The 18,411-nt window shown below is 52.6% G+C and overlaps 2 protein-coding genes across 2 annotated transcripts; both read right to left on the bottom strand.

The window, feature by feature from the left end:
* Positions 1-183: 183 nt before the first annotated feature.
* Positions 184-2,446, bottom strand: Myadml2 (myeloid associated differentiation marker like 2). Its single transcript, XM_057775389.1, has one exon. It carries the CDS (start codon positions 2,105-2,107, stop codon positions 1,184-1,186), a length of 924 nt encoding a protein of 307 aa, XP_057631372.1. The 5' UTR covers positions 2,108-2,446; the 3' UTR covers positions 184-1,183.
* A 6,439-nt stretch (positions 2,447-8,885) lies between these two features.
* Notum (notum, palmitoleoyl-protein carboxylesterase) lies at positions 8,886-15,350 on the bottom strand. Its single transcript, XM_057776110.1, has 11 exons — positions 15,007-15,350; positions 13,846-13,898; positions 13,669-13,764; positions 13,307-13,367; positions 12,820-12,878; positions 12,439-12,541; positions 11,508-11,699; positions 11,301-11,401; positions 10,454-10,601; positions 9,632-9,679; positions 8,886-9,430 (listed from the first exon to the last, which is right to left on the bottom strand). Exons 1-11 carry the CDS (start codon positions 15,348-15,350, stop codon positions 9,124-9,126), a joined length of 1,512 nt encoding a protein of 503 aa, XP_057632093.1. The 3' UTR covers positions 8,886-9,123.
* Between the last annotated feature and the right edge of the window lie 3,061 nt (positions 15,351-18,411).

Below are 18,411 nucleotides of genomic sequence, written 5' to 3' on the forward strand. Positions count from 1 at the left end.
TCCCAGGATCCAGGGAACCCCCAAGGACACCCCCTCCCTTTCAATGACCTGGTTTAGACCTTTTCTCAGAGCATGCAACAAGGAGGTTGCTTAAGTGGTGCGATCTACCATAGCCCTTAAGACTCGAGCAGACTTGTGTGGATACTCAGCAAAGGTAGAAGGCTAGGTCTAAACATTCACCTTTTATTCCCTGTTGGAGGACCGGGGGGACAGTCAGTTAATGAACTGAAGGGCTCCCCATGGTTAATCCAGTCTGGGCTCTTCCACAGGAGACGCTGAGTCGAGAGTGGAGGATGCCAGCACGTTCTGGCGTTCAGGAGCAACTGGCTAACAAGATGCTTGAGTGGAGGGCCTGTGACCAGGCTCCATGACCCAGTGGATACGCCAAGATGGTTCTTCACTGTGAGTCAATGCTGCCAACCAAGCCAACCTGCCATGGTAGGCTCTGCAGAGGCTTCTGGGCCACAGTCTGCGTTGGGTGTATGGGAAAAAGTTCCATCGATGGCCACCTGAGAACCACAGCACAGTCTTTTCTCAAAAAAAAAAAAAAAAAAAAAAAAGGCTGAGCCCCCTGGGATACTCCTGGACACAGGTGAGGTCCATCCTTGCTGCCAGGTTTCTCTACAAATGATCACAACCATCCCAAAGGAGACTCCTCCCGGGGTTCTAGAAACTTCCCCTCCAGACAAGCAGGAGGTTTCAGCTCCATCATTCCTTCCAATGACCGGACGCTGCTGTCCTTGGCTTGGTTTTTATCCATTTCCACCTCAGGAAATTGCTCGAGTTCTAACTGGTATTACCCCAGCTATGCACTATCTCAAGACACTGATACCTGCCCACCTCTGAAGTTCTTCCAGCTTCACCGTTCCCATCTGTAAAACGAAATACAAACGCCTCTGCTCCAAAAGTTTCCATAGGGTACCATGACTATCACTAGACCCAAGGACAGTCGGGAACCTGAGAAATAGACAAGAGATAGAGACAGAGACAAGAAGAACGAGAGGCCATTAGCTATCCCTCCTCCCTGCTCAAGGCTTCCTGCTCCTCTGTCCTTCCTCTTTGTCTCTCTTAGCGCTGCCAGATGTCCAAGGGCAGACTTGCCTGAGCCCCCAACCTCCCTCTTGTCTCCCATGTCTTAGTCCACCGTGATAGCCAGAGAGAGGATCCCGATGGTTGGGCCAGGCTACAAGGCAGGCACAAAACGGATCCTCTGAGAGTAGGCGAGGTCGATGATATAAAGGAGCAGGTTGACGTAGGTGAAGATGGCTACCACTAGCTGGCTGTCCCAGGGGCAGCTGCCTCGGAGGCAGTCGGGAGGCCGTCCTGGCTCTCCGTACTTGGGGTCAAAACAGAAGACGGGCCAGATGACGGCGGCACTGAGGTACAGGAGCACGGCCAGGAAGGTGTACACGACCACGAAGCGGTCAAACGGGCATCCCAGGCCCCCTGTGTGTCCCATCACACTCAGGGCCACCACAGCCACGGTGGCCATGAAGCACAGGCTGTAGACAGCCACGCACCACTGTGTGGCCACGTAGCGCTCATAGCGACTGTCATGAACAAGTGCCCCAAAGATGATGCACGCTACAAAGGCCTGGACGATCTTAAGGAGTCCGGACACGGTAGCCATGTAGCTGGCTACCTGGCCTGGCCGTGCCCGCGTCAGGGCCACTTCAGCAGCATAGGCCAGGAAGAGGAGTCCTGCGAAGACGCTGGCTGCCAGGCGGAAGTTTCTGGCCATGCATCCGGCAGGCTCTGGTGGGCACTCCAGTCGGGTGAAGTACAGAGGGTAGATGACCGCAGCCGTGGCGCACAGCAGAGTCGCCAACATGGCAAAGGCTGCTGTAAAGTTGCCCCAGGAAAGGCGCAGGCAGCTGTGGAGCTTCGTGAACTCACAGGCTACCACCAGGACGGAGAGGGCAAAACAGAAGCCCCAAGCAGCCATGCAGAAAGTGCCCTGGACACCCCCAAAACCACCTCGGTGAGCAACCAAACTGAAGGTAGTACAGCCGAAGGCCAGCTGCAGCACTCGGGCTGTACCTACCGGGGAGGTCACAGCGCCCAAGTGCAGGTACGCACCCCCCGGGGGCTCCATGGTGCTGCCCATCAGGCTCTGACACGGGGCCCAGCGGCCCCTGGGGTCTGCAGCTGAGAGACCTCTGTCCTCTGCGGCGACGGCAATGGCAGGTGCTGGCTGTCTGCAGTGGCAGTGTTAACAGTGACATTGCAGCAGATCAGCCTTTCTGCTGCCTGTGTTGGGAGCCCTCCCCCAGCGCTATAAATAAACGGTTTGATCAGAGCCCCGGAATAGCAGCCTGCGTGCTGGTTCCCATTCTGGAGGGACATCTGACCCCGGCATCCCACAAAGATTCTTCTCTCTTAGCACTATTAGTTAGGCTACGGATGCTAGACACCCACCTCCTGCCTCCGAAGCACCTGCATCTGTCCCGGTCAGTACAGTGTGGGGGAGGGGCTGGACGAGAACGGGGTGGGGGTGCTTTTCCTCCGGGGGTTCACAGCTAGGGTATCAAGCAACCTCTGGGTGTGGTATGCTAGGGAAAGGGTACTGATAGGTGGAGAAACAGCGGGAGACTCTAGAAAGCGTAGGAGGGATTCTTTTACTGTTCTTTTACTGTTGTATTGTAGGCTGGTGTCACCTGGCCTGGCTCGATTCTCCCTTTTTTATTTTTTTTTTTCCAGAGAGGTTTTTAAGAAAAAAATGAGAAAAAAACTCTTGAGAGTACGGGGGTGGGGAGCTCCAAAGAAGAAATACTTCAACAACTCTGCCTTTGTTTGCTTTACATTTGTTTATTTATTTATTTATTTTGGGGACAGGGTCTCCTGCAGCCCAGGCGAACCTCAAATTCACTAAATAGTTGAGGATAATCCTGAACTTTTTATTTAATTTTTTTAAAAAATAAAACAAACTTACTTATCTTTATTTTTTAAATTTAATTAATTAATTAATTAGCTAATTAATTAATTTTGGTTTCTCAGGACAGAGTTTCTCTGTGGAGCTTTGGAACCTGTCCTGGAACTTGTTCTATAGACCAGGCTGGCCTCGAACTCACAGAGACCCACCTGCCTCTGTCTCCTGAGTGCTAGATTCGAAGGCGTGCACCACCACTGCCTGGCTCTATCTTTTTTTTTTAATAATTTATTTACTTTTATTTTAAGTGTATTGGTGTTTTCTTGCATGCATGTCTGTGTGAGGGTACCGATTCCCTGGAACTGGAGTTACAGGTAGTTGTGAGCTGCCATGTGACTGCTGGGAATTGAACCCTGGTCCTCTGGAAGAGCAGTCAGTGCTCTTAACCACTGAGCCATCTCTCCAGCCCCATTTCATTTTATTTTATGTGTATGAGTGTTTTGCCTGTACGTATGTGCGCCTTTTGTGAGCCTATGGATGATTATAAGCCACCTTGTGGGTCCAGTAGCCATCTCTCCAGTGCCTGAACTTTTCTTTCTAATATTTATTTATCTGTTTTATATGCATAAGTGTTTTGCCTACATGTAGGTGTGTGCACCATGCACACGAATAGTGTCTGTGGAGGTAAGAAGGCATGGAATCCCCTGGAACTGCAGCTATGGATTGTTGGGAACAACCTACAACGTGGGTGCTGGGAATGGAACCCAGAGATTCTCTACGAAAGCAACAAGCGCTCTTAACCGCTGAGCCATCTCTGAAGCCGGACCTTGAGCCACTTCAACAACTCCTCTTCTCTGCCTCTTCTTTTTCTTCTTTCCTTTCAGACAGGGTCTCTCTGTGTAGCTCTGGCTGTCCTGTAACTCACTGTGTAAACCAGGCTGGCCTTGAACCTACAGAGATCTGGTGAACCTCTGCAGTGCTGGAAATAAAGGGATGGACCACACACACCTGGCTAAGATTTCTTTATTTTTATTTTATGTCTGTGAGTGTTTTGCCTGCCTTTTTATATTTGTACCAGGATTGTGAGCTGACATGTGGGTGCTAGGACCCAGACCCAGGTCCTCTGGAAGAGCAGTCAGGGCTCTTGACTGCTCCTCTTTTTAAGTTTTTTCTTTGTGGAAAAATAATTATGACAACAGAATGGTGCCTGTTCGAGTTCAGTCAACAGAGTAAGCGAGAAGGAACAATCCAACCTTTGTACCCAGAGTCGATTACATTAATATCTACTGAGAGATCTTCATAGACCTCTCTTCAGCTTATAAGTGGAAAGCATCAAATCTACAGAAGAGTCAAAACCAGAGCAAACCAGTCCCTCTGCACCTTTCACCTAGGATCAAGATTGAGTCTCTTTGTTTTTGCAGCTGTAGGCGGAATGTCAGGCCTCAGCAATACCAGGCAAGTGCTTTCCTGCTGAACTCCACAGTCCGCAGAACGGTTCATACTTAGTGTTTTGCTTTAGAAATTAATTAATACTGCTAATATGTCCACAGGCTATGCCCCGGAGAAGTCACTCAAAAGTTTCTGGACAGAGGGTTGGAGAGATATCTCAACGGTTCAGAGCTCCTCTCGGTCTTGTAGAAGACAGGGGTTTGGTTCCCAGCACCCACAAGGCTGCCCACAACTTTCTGTAATTCTGGTCCTGGGAATTCCAACAGTCTTTTCTGGCCTCTGCTGGCACCGGGCACACACGTGGGGCATAGAGATAACTGTAGGCAAAACACCCATACCTGTAAAATACAAATAGATAAATCAGCCAAGCAGTGGTGGCGCATGCCTTTAATCTCAGCACTTGGGAGGCAGAAGCAGGCGGATCTCTGTGAGTTCGAGGCCAGCCCGGTCTACAAGAGCTAGTTCCAGGACAGGCTCCAAAGCAACACAAAGAAACCCTGCCTTGAAAAACAAACAAACAAACAAATAAAGATAAATCTATTAAAAGCAAAAACAAACAACGGTTCAGGACAATCACTTGAAACACATTGGTGCTCAGGCTCCCCACTTATTCTCAGGGTATACTGTGTAGCTTTTTTCGCTTGTCTGTCCAGACCTGATCAGGAATTAGGCACTGCACAGGACTGCAGTGGCGCATTGTGCTTTATCTGGAGTGGGACACCCCCATCTTGTGCTTTGCGACTGTCGTGGGATATTTACCAAAGGAGACTGTTCAGACATGGGTTTAAGGCAATAGCAAGTCTTTATTAGCCAGACAGCAACCACACTGGGTGTTCAGGACTCCAGAGTAGCCCTGAACCCTCCTCAGGGTGAGCTTTTAAGCACAAAAACCATGTCCTGGGTCGACACGTTCAGTTACTAAGAACAGTTAGCCAGAATCGGAGCTACAGAAGCCGAAAAGCAAGGCTAGTGTATTTAGAGACTTTCCCAGAACTGTGGCTTTGATGGATTAGGTCTTGGTTTTCATTTTTGGCAGGTGGTGTTGTCTATGTGCTGAGTTTTACAGCACAGAAAGCACTTCCATGGTGGAGTGCAAAGATCTGGGGGCCTACAGAGGTCTGGGGTCCTGTTACAGACATACCAGGGCTTTCAAGAGTCCAAGCCAAGGGTTTGGTGGAGTGTCCTTCAGTGTGTACCATGATCACTTCAGTGTGTACATGTATCACTGTTTCCCCATGATTCAATTCCAAACTAAAGCCTCTGGCAGGAAGACCAAGAAGGGAACACCATACATGACTGAATATCTGGATCACAGGGACGTCAGCCATAAGGATAAATGGGGTAATCCTATTTATGCATCCACCTATTACCCAACAGTCTTTGCAGGATTCTTAGCATCATGGAGACACACTGATCACCAGATCTAAGATACTTGTTTGTGAGATTTCTAAACACACCATGTGTTACTGAGATGCAGTGTTCACCCAGGTCTTCAGGCTTTTTTTATTTTATTTTTGGTTTTTCTGGAGACAAGGTTTCTCTGTAGCTTTGGAGCCTGTCCTGGAACTAGCTTTTGTAGACCAGGTTGGCCTCGAACACAGAGACTCACCTGCCTCTGCCTCCCGAGTGCTAGGATTAAAGGCATGCGCCACCACGGCCTAGCTCAGGCCTTTTTTAAAATTTTAAATTATATATATATATATATGTTTATATATACATGGGATTTATTTATTAGAGTGTCTTACAGACTGGGATCCAGCTAGCTCAACAATGGCTGTCTACCAACAGAAAGTCTAAGAATCCAGGCTGGATGTCTCAGCTGGTCTTCAGTATATACCAGAATCCACAGGGTTTCTCTGTGTAACAGTCCTAGCTGTCCTGGAACTAACTCTTGTAGACCAGGCTAGCCTCGAACTCACAGAGATCTGCCTGCCTCTTTCTCCCGAGTGCTAGGATTAGAGGCATGCACCACCACTGCCCAGCTACACAAGAATCCTGAAGAAATGATCTCCAAGCCTACTTGCCAGTGAAGAGTGAGGGTGAACAGGCAGAGAGAGTGAGCTTCCTTCCTCCAAATCCTTTATAGAGGCTGCCACCAGAAGGTGTGGCCCAGATGGAAGGTGGCTCTTCCCACCTCAAAGGATATGGATTAAAATTGGACCTTCCCGGGCTGGAGAGATGGCTCAGAGGTTAAGAGCATTGCCTGTTCTTCCAAAGGTCCTGAGTTCAATTCCCGGCAACCACATGGTGGCTCACAACCATCTGTAATGAGGTCTGGTGCCCTCTTCTGGCCTGTAGACATATACACAGACAGAATATTGTATACATAATAAATAAATAAATTAATTAATTAAATTAAAAAAATAAAATAAAATTGGACCTTCCCACTTAAAATGATTTCATTAAGAACAAATTCCCAGCCGGACGATGGTGGTGCAGAGGCGGGCAGATCTCTGTGAGTTTGAGGCCAGACTGGTCTATAGAGCAAGTTTCAGGACAGGCTCCAAAGCAAGAAGGAAGGAAGGAAGGAAGGAAGGAAGGAAGGAAGGAAGGAAGGAAGGAAGGAAGGAAAAAAGAAAAAGAAAAAGGAAAAAGCTCCCTCCCAGGTGTACCTAGCCACTTGAGTTTTAGCTAATTCCAGGTGCAGTCAAGTTGACAACCTCGCAGGTCATGTGTACCTTTTGCATGCAGCCACTTTGGAAGCGAGAAGAGGGCATCAGATTTTGAAACTGGCAGTTTTGAGTAACCACGTGGGTGCAGGGAATCCACCACTGGTCCTCTGGAAGAGGAGCAAGGGCTCTTAACTGCTGAGTCATTGCTCCAGCCTCTAGTGTGGGATCTCACTAGGCATTTTTCCAGTTCACTTTGTTTTTGTCTTGAGACAGGATTTCTCTGTGTATTTCTGACTGTTCTGGAACTGGCTTTGTAAACCAGGCTAGCCTCGAACTCCTGGAGATCTGACTACTCCTGCCTCCTGAGTGCTGGGATTAAAGGCCTGCACCGCCACCGCCTGGCTATGTATGTGTATCTTTATGTGAGTGTGTGTGCGCGTGCGCACGTGTGAGTAAGCATGCCTGCAGAGGCCAGGAGAAAGCACTGGACCGACTGAGCCTGAAGTTACAGGCATCTGTCAGGCACCCGGCGTGGGTGCTGGAAACCTAACTCAGGTCTTCGGAAAGAGCAGTGTACACTTTGAGCCACTGAGTCATCTCTCCAGCCCCCATCTTGGTTTCTGTGGTTTTGTTATGTTCTTTTTGTTTTTTGTTTGCTTGTTTATTTGAGATAGGTTCTCAGTACGAATCTTTGACTGGTGTGGAGCTCACTATGTAAACCAGGCTAGCTATAAACTTAGAGGTCCGCCTGCCTGTCTTCTTTGTGCTGGGATTAAAGGTGTGTGACACCACTTGTAATGTTGTTGTTGTTGTTGTTGTTGTTGTTGTTGTTCTTCTTCTTCTTCTTCTTCTTCTTCTTCCTCCTCCTCCTCCTCCTCCTCCTCCTCCTCCTCCTCCTCCTCCTCCTCCTCCTTCTTCTCTCTCTCTCTCTCTCTCTCTCTCTCTCTCTCTCAGTTAGAATCTCTCTCTCAATGGGACCTGGGGCTCTCGATTAGGTCAAGCTGGCTGCTGGCCAACAACCTAGGGAGATCCCACTTGTCTTCACCTCCCCAAGCTCAGACTACATATGTGTATCACCACATCCAGCTTCCTACATGGGTGCTAGGAATCAAACCCTGCCCTTCATGTTTTTGTTTTATGAAACAGGGTTTGTCTGTGTTGTTCTAGCTGTCTTAGAATTCATTCTGTAGACCAGGCTATCCTGACTGATTGGTCCTCATGTTTGTATGGCCAGCATTTTTACCAACCGAGTCACCTTTCCAGCACCCACCAATGCCAGGGCACCTGGTGCCTTCTCTTCTGACTTCTGTGAGCACCAGGCATGCACATGGTGTACATCCATACAGGTGAAACACTCATACACATGAAAAACTTGTTTGGTGTGGTGGCCCGTGCCTTTAATCCCAACACTTGGAAGGCAGAGGCAGGATGGTCTCTGTGAGTTCCAGGACAGCCAGAGCTACATAGATAGTAGGACCCTGTCTCAAACAGAAAAAAAAGAAAGAAAGAAGAAAAAGAAAAGAAAAAAATCAAGATGAGTTGTAATCACCAACAATAGGAACTGAATGAATTCATTCTGCTGAATGAAAGAATGAATGAATGAATGAATGAATGAATGAATGGGGCTGCCTTAGGAAGGGGGTTAAACAGGTGAAGTGGGGGCTACTGAACATCCGAGAATGTATCAGAGATTGGGGTTCCCCTAGTCCCTCTTCCAGTCCTATGCTGGCCCTAGGAACACAATCAAAATGAGTAGAAAGGCTTTTCCAATAATCAAAGTCTCAGGGTGAACTTCTGTTATTTTTTTATTTAATTATTAAGAAAAAATACGTTACAAAACAATATCATCCATCATATATTTCTTAATTTCCATTTTTTAAAAATTAAAGTAATAAAAAAGTCACTTTATAAAATAATACAAAAGAGCATGATCAGCTGGGGGCTAGGAGGGACCGTCTGAGCTGATGGGCTCAGGAATCCAGTGCTTGCTTTGCCCTGGCTCCCTCCCCAAACTGGGCTGGGGGCTAGGGAAACAGATGTGGAGTGGGAAGGGTCCCCCAAGTTGTGGCAGGGCTCAGAGAACACCACTCTTCTGGCCAGGCCTCCTGAAGGCAGTGGGAGAACACAGTCAGGCATCCACACTGGGACAGCAAGTGGAGCAGCCCCTCTGTGCCGTCTCTTCCTCCAAGCAGTCTAGTTCCCACTACTCAACATCCCCAGCAGCTTGCTGGGCTCCATGCCCTGCTGCTGAGCCACCGTCTGCACATCAAAGCCCATGTGCATAAGGAACTGTGCCACGTTCATCTCTTGCCCTGTGAACTGGTCCCGGATGGTAGGGCAGGAGGGATTGCAGTGGGGCCAGGGGCAACTGTCTACCAGGTGGAAGGGGCAGCCCTTCATGGGGGTTTTGCTGGCCTTATGGCTGTCATGGAAGCTTCGATCCCAGCAGTGCAGTGCCCGGGGCAGTGAGGTCCCCTTCACCTGGACATCCGTCCAGTAGCTGTAGAAAGAACCCAGGTGGGGTCACTGAGGCCATCACTGTCCTTTTGAGGGCTGCATTTCAACTCCGCAGCACGACTGATGTGCTTTGGAGGGCTCCGAGGGGCTCGTGGAAAGATGCCTAGGGGTTTGGGAAGGGCCTACAGGCCTATTGAGTTAGTACTACACATGCAAGCACCTAAAACCCAGGGGGAACACTGACCTCCGGATGATGATCTCGTGTGAGAGGCAGGCGGGGGCAAAGCTGGCCCTGGTAGGGAGACAGACAATCAGCTTGAGTCCCACAGCCTGTCCTTTGCCAGATGACCACATGATCCACACTGACCCGTCCCCTTCGAGCCTCCAAAACCTGATGCAGGTACACCCCATCCTGCCAGAATCTGCTAGGCAGTAGCAGGAGGCTATCTTGAACACATGGATCTTTTTTTTCCCCTTGAGGTTGGGTCTCGTGTAGTCCAGGCTAGCCTCAAACTAGCCGCGTAGTTGATTTCTTATCTTCTTCCTTCTATCTCTCAGATGCTGGGGTTACACCATGTGTGATAGACGTATGTGGTGCTGGGGATTAATTCCAGGGCTTTGTACATGCTGGGCAAGCACTATGCCTGATGACCTCAGTGGAGCCTTCTATTCTATCTATCTATCTATCTATCTATCTATCTATCTATCTATCTATCTATCTATCTAGCAATCATTTATCTATCATCTATTTATCATCTATCCATCTATCTGTCTATCCATCTATCTCTATCTATTTATCCATCCATCTATATCTATCTATCTATCCACCTATTTATCTATCAATCATCTATCTATCTATCTATCTATCTATCTATCTATCTATCTATCTATCATCTATCTATCTATCCAGGGTCTCACTATGTGACTGGCCTTGAACTCACAGGAATTCACCTGCCTCTGTCTCCTAAGTGCCGCCACACCTGTCCTCAAGACCTATTTTTTTTAAGTCAAATGTCGTGGAGGGACTGCATAAACCGCCCAGCCCAAATCCCTTGTACACACTCACTGCACATCCTTGAGCGTGCCACGCAGTTCTCGGCCCAGATTCTGGATGTACAGCCACTGACCCTCCTGAACTGGCTGCCCCGTGAGATGTACATTATCCACAGTCAGTTGGGCCTCGTCGAAAAGCCACTGTACCACGAACACTGGACCTGGGGGGGGGGATGTGGCTCAGTTTGGCCTGCCTGCCTCTGCTGTGGTCCTGCTCCTAGCAAGTTCACAGTCCAGCTGTGCTCCACACAGTCCAAGTTCCTGGTCTTTGTTTGATATGGAGGAGAAGAACCCCAAGCCCTGAGCATGCTGGGTAAGCATGCTACACTTCAGTCCCGATTCTTCTTTAAAGCCCATTCTCCTTCAAAGGACTCTTTTTTTTTTTTTTTTTTTTTTTTTTTGGTTTTTCGAGACAGGGTTTCTCTGTAGCTTTGGTGCCTCTCCCGGAACTAGCTCTTGTAGACCAGGTTGGCCTCGAACAAAAGACTCTTGAAAACCCACTTTTACTGTGGCCTGGCTCTTAGGGTCTCTCTCACTTAGATTTGACGATGCTGTCCCTTGGCATGGGACCTCACTATTCTTTGGAAAGTGGGGTTGGGGGAACTGTTTGGTGACCTCAAAATACAGAAAGGAAGCATTTGAATTTGGCTCTGTTGCCATTGCAAATGGTGCCAGTTTGCTTGGGTGATAAAATCATGACAGTCCCAGCTAAGTAGAAACAACTGTTCACCTCGGTGTAGGCATGCCTACTTTTGTGAAACAGCATAAGATCTGTGGTCTAACCTTTTTCATTTCAGGACTGGTGCATAATTCGGAATATCCCACCCCTTCCCAAAGGCCTCACTGAACTGGCCACTCACAGCGCAGAGTCGGGTATACTTTGTAGCCAAAGAAGCAATTCCATTCCTCGCCTTCCTTGAACTGGCGCTGACAGCGCTCTGGGACTATGCCGTTCCAGTACCTGCAACCACAATCATAGGGTAGGCTGTGATGCTAGGGTACTCCTCATCCCAGGAACGAGAGAGGGTTTGGGCATGGGGGCTGCCCTCCACCCACACCCCTGGCACCTGATGCCACGGCGGATGGCCTCTGTGGGTGCGCAGTTGATAGTATCGATGCAGTCTGATCGGCGATACTGTTTGTTGTCTAGGAACCAGCCTGAGTCAGCCAGGCCCCGCACCTGGATGGATGGGTAGCCCAACTCCTCCAGCAGCTCGGCCACACGGTCTACATTCAACAGCACCCCGGTGCCCCCAGCGCTGAGGGAAGGCCAGACATGAGGCCAAGTGGCTGGAGAGAGGTACTTGCTGTCCACCCAGAGCTGGCTCAGCCCCAGCTTTAGTCCTGAGGATGGTCTACCTCTGAGTAAAGCATCCTGACTGCAGACAAGCTGTCTACAAGACTTGGGGCTTCTGTCCCTCACGGTCTGCAGACAGAGGACCGGTAAGTTCTAAGCACTGACCCACGGCTGAGGTTGGCAGGACACAGAGTTGCCTCTCCTTCCCCTCTTTTGTCCTGTATCAGTTTCTCTATCCAAAGAAAAAGATGCCAAAGTCCCGTGTACCAGGCCCCATCGTCCCGTCCAGGCAAGTGTTCTGTGTTCCTGATGGAATATGGTCACTGACCAGCAGGCGTCAACCCAGCCTACCCTGACACCGTGTCCTCAAGAAGAGACATCAGAACACAATTGACCACTAACCTACCATCTAGGTGGCTGCAGCCCAACACCCTTGGGGGTCCAGAAGCATTTTCTAAACAGTTTCCAGTGCAAACACTCTGAACCCAGACCTCTAAGGTGCTCCAAATGAGGCTGACCTTCCTTCTCCTGCCTGCCAAGGCCAGAGTCAGCAAAGCTCTGAGGATAGATTCCAGGACTGCAAACAGTTCCCGTTCGGATTCCTCCACCCAGACACCACCCTACCCAAGTCCCATAGCGGCCGCAACAGCCCCTTGCTCCCTCCAGACAAAGTCCTCGCCCCTTGGGTGCATTCTGCTTACCTGCTCCCAGCCAACAGCAGCACCTTTGCCCCACTCAGTCCCTTGCCCAGCAGCTCCCGCACCACCTCCTGGATGATGAGGGAGCCCATGAAGGCGTACTCATCTGTAAGGCAGAGGGTAGCTTTAGGTGAAGCTGGACACAGGACAAGGTCTCCTACTCCAGGAGGCAAGAAGAGGGGTCTGGGCTCTCTCTAGGGGTGGGGCAGACTGAGGAGGGAGGACCAAGGGCTCGAGGCCCTGCTTGGGGGTCCCTCGGGGGCCAGGTGAGTCACAGACAAGCAGGAACCCTGAGGCATGCCACAAAAGCTCGAGAAAGCCTGTGTTTCCCCGGAAGTTTCACCACCCTGCCCTGTCTCAGGGGCTGGGAAGCCAGGGACTCACTCTTCTCAGGCTTGGGTGAAGCCCCACTCCAAACGTCACTGGAGCAGTAGGGGATGAAGCTGTAACAGGGATCAGGTAAGCCCGCCATGGCCCTCGGTTGCCCAGAGCTACCGTGAAAGGCCCCAAGAAAAATGCTGCCCAGGACAAGACCCTCAGGAAGGACCCCCTCCCCAGGAAGGTTCCCCTAAGAAAGGAACTCCCTAGAATTTCAGGAAGGAAGAGTAGAAAGGATGCCTCCTAAAACAGGAAGGACCCTTAGGAAAGACCTCCCCAAGAGGATCCTCTGAAAAGGACCATCACCCCCAGGAAGAACCAAAACCTCCACTAAAGACTACCCCAAATAGGACCCCCTGCAAAGGCCAGCCCCCCAAGAATGAACCCCCATGCTCTAAGAAGGATCCCACAGGACAGGACTCTATAGGAAGGACCATTCCAGGAAGGACTCCCAGGAAGGAACCCCCACCAAGGGAAACCCAGGCTCTCTTACACCATATTGGCATTCCACCAGTGAGGGTTCTCCTCTGGCTGGGAGGATAGAATCCCAGTACCTGGGGAAATAGAGGTAGGGGAAAGGCAGGGATGGGCACTTCCTTCCTGATGGCCTCAACCAGGGAAGAGGGTGGGCCTTGGTCTGAACCGAGGTGCTAGGATGGATAGGGAATGGTGAGGGGATGGCTGGACTTAGTAACCCAAGGAGTCGCCATACTAAAAAGCAAGGATGAGCTCACTATAATTTCAAAAACTGGGGCCTGGGATCGGGTTCCAGGGACGAACGGGTCCTTCCCAGAGGCCGGATCTGACTATTCCACCACTTCCTCCAGACTGGCCAGTCTATCTTGTGTTGCTGACCTGTGCGTGTGTGCGGCCAGTCTTTGGAGCTCATGAGACGCCGCATAGTGCTGTATCTGGAGTCGCAGTTCTCACGGTTGAAGCAATACCAGCCGCCTGCAGGCACAGGCACTAGGCTCGGTTCCGAGTCCAGAGGGAGTCCCTCCTGCACCACACACCTCAGCCCCTAGAACTTACCTTCCAGAAAGAGTAACCACCGCCGACTGCCTTTGGACTCCTTCAAGTAGTAGCTGCAGGAAGGCGCACATAGCCGGCAGTCAGTTAGAGATACCTGAGCCACCGCCATTCGCTACCCTCCACCCCAAAGCCCTAATCCTCAACCCTTTCCAAGTCCGGTACCGAAAGGGTCATTCCACCTGTTGCCTGGAGCTCACCGCAGCCGCACGGGGGCGCCCGCGGCCAATCGCAAACTGAACGCAAAGACTAGTGGAACCCGGCTGATTCCCCGGAGATGGCGATCGTGAGGAGGGGGAAAAGGAGGGCCGTCTGGTCCGTGGAAAATTCCCACAGCCCGCCCCGCAAGGGACCTGTGTAAACCCTGGCGCGGATGACAGTTGAGGAGAGGCGCTCCCGGGAACGCAGTGGCGTTTGCATAGTGAGAAATGCAAGGGCTAGAGGCCTATAAACCGGTAGGGGTAGGGGAGCGCGGCGAGAAGCGGAGAGCCTGTGAGGCGGTGTCACAGCCTTCCTATCAAGGCCCAAAATGACATCGATCAACTGAGCGCGTGGGCACCCACAGTCCCTTCCTACCGCCCAGCTTCACCTGTGTTCTCTATCTACTCCAAAGCTGAGTGCGTGTGTGAATGCTACACCTGGGCCTTCGGTCCTTCCTGGACCCTCTCCTTGCTCCCATGCTCAGGTTCCTGACTGTCCCGAACCAATCTGGTGTGCACAGGGGAAACCCTGAGACGGGAACCTCCTGTCCCTCAGTGTTGTCTCTTTTTACTGGAGTCAGGGTCACTCTAGGACTGCAGTTCTGTCCGAGGACCTGAGCACAAAGGCGGGTGTGCACGGTGGCCAAGGGGTCAGCGCCGGAGCTGGCCTCAGGTCAGGGCTTCAAGAGCTGTCCCCTCCCCCACTTTGGGAGGCACCGAGCCAGGCCCTCCCCAGGGCTAACAGCTTTAGACTCCCGAATGGAACCCTTTCCTCTGGGGACCAGATCTGCCATTGAAAATAGGGAGGGTCCAGCGCAGTCTCCGCGTTAGTGCGCGCGCAGGGAGGCAGAGGATGCGGGCGCCACGAGCGATGGGACGGGTGGCAAGCTAGGCGCGGGGCACCGGCGGGGCCAGCCAAGCAGGGCCGACGGCCTCCCGGGGTCATGCCCAGCGCCGGCCTTACCCGGCGGGGCTGCCGTCATTGCAGGTCACCGACGTGTTCAGTAGGAGGTGAAGGCGCAGATCCTCGTTGAGCTGCTGCGCAGAGCAGGGGTACAGGGATTGTGCTAGGCTCTTGACTTGCGCCATAAAGCTGTCCATGTTGCCCTCCACGGCCGTGAAGTCCAGCGGGAAGCTCTCCACCGGCTGCCCGGCGCCCGGCGCCACCTCAGCCCGCTGCGGGGGCGGCGGCGGGGGCGGCGGCTGGGGAGGCTGCTGGCCACGGCGCCGCCAGGTCTTCCTGCCCTCGCTGCCCCCAACCCAGTGCAGCAGGCCCAGGAGTAGCAGCACGCGCACCTCTCCGCCCATGGCAATGTCACTCCGGCCTGTGGCCACCTGCGGAGAGCGGGCGGCCGTGAGGAGTCGGCGGCTTGGGGCGCCGGGTCAGGGGGCGCGCGGGCCACTGCTGCTCCTCGGCTCCGGCTGCCGCGCGTTGCTCCTGCCCTGGGCGGCGGGGCCGGCTCTCGGCGTCGAGGCTCTGGAGTCAGGCGCCACTGGTCTCCGCAGCTCGGGCTACGCGCGTAGCCGGCCGAGGGCAACGCAGAGTCTGGGTGCGCTGGCTCGGGCCCGCGCCAATGAGCGGCGGGGGACGAGCTGGGCGTAGTTTGCGGGGGCCGCGGCTGCCCGGGTGCCCGCGCGTTAGAAGTGCCGCCGCCGCCCGGGCGCGGCAGGGGGGAGGGGGCTGCGCTCACTCTTTTCTTGGCGGAGGTTTAGCCTTTTCTTCCCAAACCACAAGCCTGACGGAGGGGCCTGGACTAACCCGTTGCGGCCGCCGGAGGCGCTCCCGGCCCGGCTCCGTGGGGGGCAGCGCGGCCGGGCTGGCCCGGGGCAGCTCCATTCTCCGCGGCCAGCCCGGCGCCGCTACCCCCGCCCTTTGGAGCGGCCCGGCGGCCCGGAGGAAGAGGCCTTTCCGCATCGGGGGGCGCTCTGCCCGCTGCGCAGCTGCCGAGCCCGACGGGCCAAGGCGCAGGATGCGAGCGTTCACCTGGAGCCGCCGTGGCCTTCCCTCCCGCGCCCAAGCCCAGTGCATTCTTGGGAGACTCGCACTCGGGTCCCCTCCGTACTCTTCGCACCGCCTGGAGTCCTGCACTCACCGTAGATCCTCGTAGTTGCTCGAGCTGCGCTATCCTGCTGGTGCGTCCGACAGCGCTGCGCTCCCTCTCTGGCGCTGGCGCAGAGCCGCCCGAGACTTTTATCCAGCGGGGCCCCCGGGATCAAAGCGGCGGCGGACACAGGGCTCCGCGCCGAGGGGCCGGTAGTAGCGGCGCAGGGGGGGGCCTCTGCAAGCAGCGGACAGGTGGGGCCCAAGCCCCGGCTTTTCGGGGTCGACCTGCAGGAAAGATCGGGCGTGTGAACTCAGCCCGCGGAAGAATCTCCCTATCCGGTGCCGGTGCCGGAGCCCGCAGATGTTAGGAGATGTAGGTCAGAGGCAGTGCTGCGACTTAACGAGGTTGGTAGGCCTTGGTAAAGTCCCTTACTGCTGCACCCCATGAAGAAGACCCCTAAGAACCTCTCCCTGCCGCCACTGGAGGAGAAGAGGACTGAGGATCGGAGAAGTCGCCAGCTTGGAGACCTCCTTGCACCTACCAAGTCATCTCACCTAGTGTGCCCACCTCCTCTACACATCCCAAGGCTCAGTTGACCAGCGGTAATGAAATTCCCGTCAGAAATCAAAACCAGGAGCCAACTGTGGCGTGCAAAGAAGGCAAGGAGATTGCTGCGGGTTTTAAGCCAGCCATGGCGACACAGTGAACCTCTAATGTTAAATAAATGGATAAATAATCAAAGTTGGGGGAGCCGGACTGGTGATGATGATAGCAACGGTCAAACTAGATGCACAAAACCAAACACACCCGCCCTAGGTGCGCCGCAAGCTAGCTGCTTGGTTTCCTTTGCCTTCTGCCTGCAGTCTGGTAGCTTTTTCTAGAATCAGGAAACACACCTGCCTTATAGGACACGGGTCCAAACCTTGGGCAGGGCTTCAGCTGCCCACATTCTAATTCATGGCAGGAGAAGCCTGCTTCATCTAGTGGGTACCTGCTGCACCTCCTAGGCAGGAATCTAGGGAGGAGCCGGGAAGACACCGCCACCGGGGCTGTAGGGCCAGCCTACAATTGTTCTCCTATCTGATAGCTGCAGAAAGCAAGTTTTCAATATACCTTGGTATACAGTAGGCCAGCTATCCCAAGATACGGTGAGAAGCCAAAGGGAAGGGTAAACTGCAGAACCCCAAATGAGGCTGGCTGGAAGTCATAGACGCTGGGTCCATTCACAAGCACCTGGTGCAAATGTGCGTTCTGCTTCCAGATGGAAACTGAATTCAGAGAAGCTGAGAGATCGCACCAAGCTCTGCTCACTCAGAAATTCACATTTGGGGTGGAGAGATGGCCCAGCGGGTAAGAGCACTTGCTGCTCTTGCAAAGAACCCAAGTTCCATTTCCAGAACCCACGTGGTGGCTCACAACTGTTTGTAACTCTAGTTCCAGAGAATACAAAGCCCTCCTCTGGTCTCCTTGGGCACCAGGCACACACATGGTGCACAGACATACGTGCAGGCAAAGCATTCATACACATACAAATTATAATAAAATAGGTTTAAAAAAAAGAGGGCCAGGTGGTGGTAGTGCATACCTTTAATCTCAACACTTGGGAGCAGATCTCTGTGAGTTCAAGGCCAGCCTGATCTTCAGAGCTAGTTACAGGCCAGTCAAGGTTACACAAACAAACTGCCTCGAAAAAGGAAGGAAGGAGAAAGAAACCCACATTTGCTATCTCTCTGTTGTTGGATCAGCTTAGTCTGTGCTTGAGACTGGCCCTGGGCAGCAGTTCCATGGTTCTGAGATATTCTTTTAAGCCCTTATCCTCAGTAGCCAAGGCTGACTCGGGGTAGAAATAAGCATTGAGCAAGAACCTGCACTAGAAGATTTCCAGTCAAGGAGCCATTAGTCCAAGTCTCAGCAGTCAAATGCTAACTTCCAGCTGGGAGGCATGGTTGCAGGCAAGGCATGGCTGCACACAGGGCCAGGCTGCACCAGGGCTAGGCTGCATTGAGCATGACTGCACAGGCTAAGCTGCACAGGGCATGGCCGTACAGGGCATGCCTGCACACAGGGCACGGCTGCACGGGGATAAGCTACATTGGTTATGGCTGTACAAGGCATGACTGCACAAGGTTAGGTTGCACCAGGCATGGCTGTACGGTGCATGCAGGACTAGATTGCACACTGTCCTGGCCTCAAGCCATTTCCTGATGGGAAGATTTTGGGCAATGCCTGTGACCTCTCTCTGTGCCTCCGTTTCCTATTCTTTAAAGCGAAGCAGTGACCGTACCTCCGTTGGAGGGTTGTTGTGGGATTACAGGAGCCCATGC

Source organism: Chionomys nivalis, chromosome 7 (genome assembly GCF_950005125.1).
Source record: "Chionomys nivalis chromosome 7, mChiNiv1.1, whole genome shotgun sequence".
NCBI lineage: Eukaryota > Metazoa > Chordata > Mammalia > Rodentia > Cricetidae > Chionomys > Chionomys nivalis.

Bases quoted from the DNA above. Each gene is read 5' to 3' on its own strand.
- Myadml2 (XM_057775389.1), bottom strand. From the start codon at position 2,107: ATGGGCAGCACCATGGAGCCCCCGGGGGGTGCGTACCTGCACTTGGGC.
- Notum (XM_057776110.1), bottom strand. From the start codon at position 15,350: ATGGGCGGAGAGGTGCGCGTGCTGCTACTCCTGGGCCTGCTGCACTGG. The intron at 11,402-11,507 runs GTGCCAGGGGTG...TTGTGGTTGCAG, and splicing joins GCCATCCGCCGTGGCATCAG to GTACTGGAACGGCATAGTCC. The intron at 9,680-10,453 runs GTGAGTGTGTAC...TCTCCCTACCAG, and splicing joins GGCACGCTCAAGGATGTGCA to GGCCAGCTTTGCCCCCGCCT.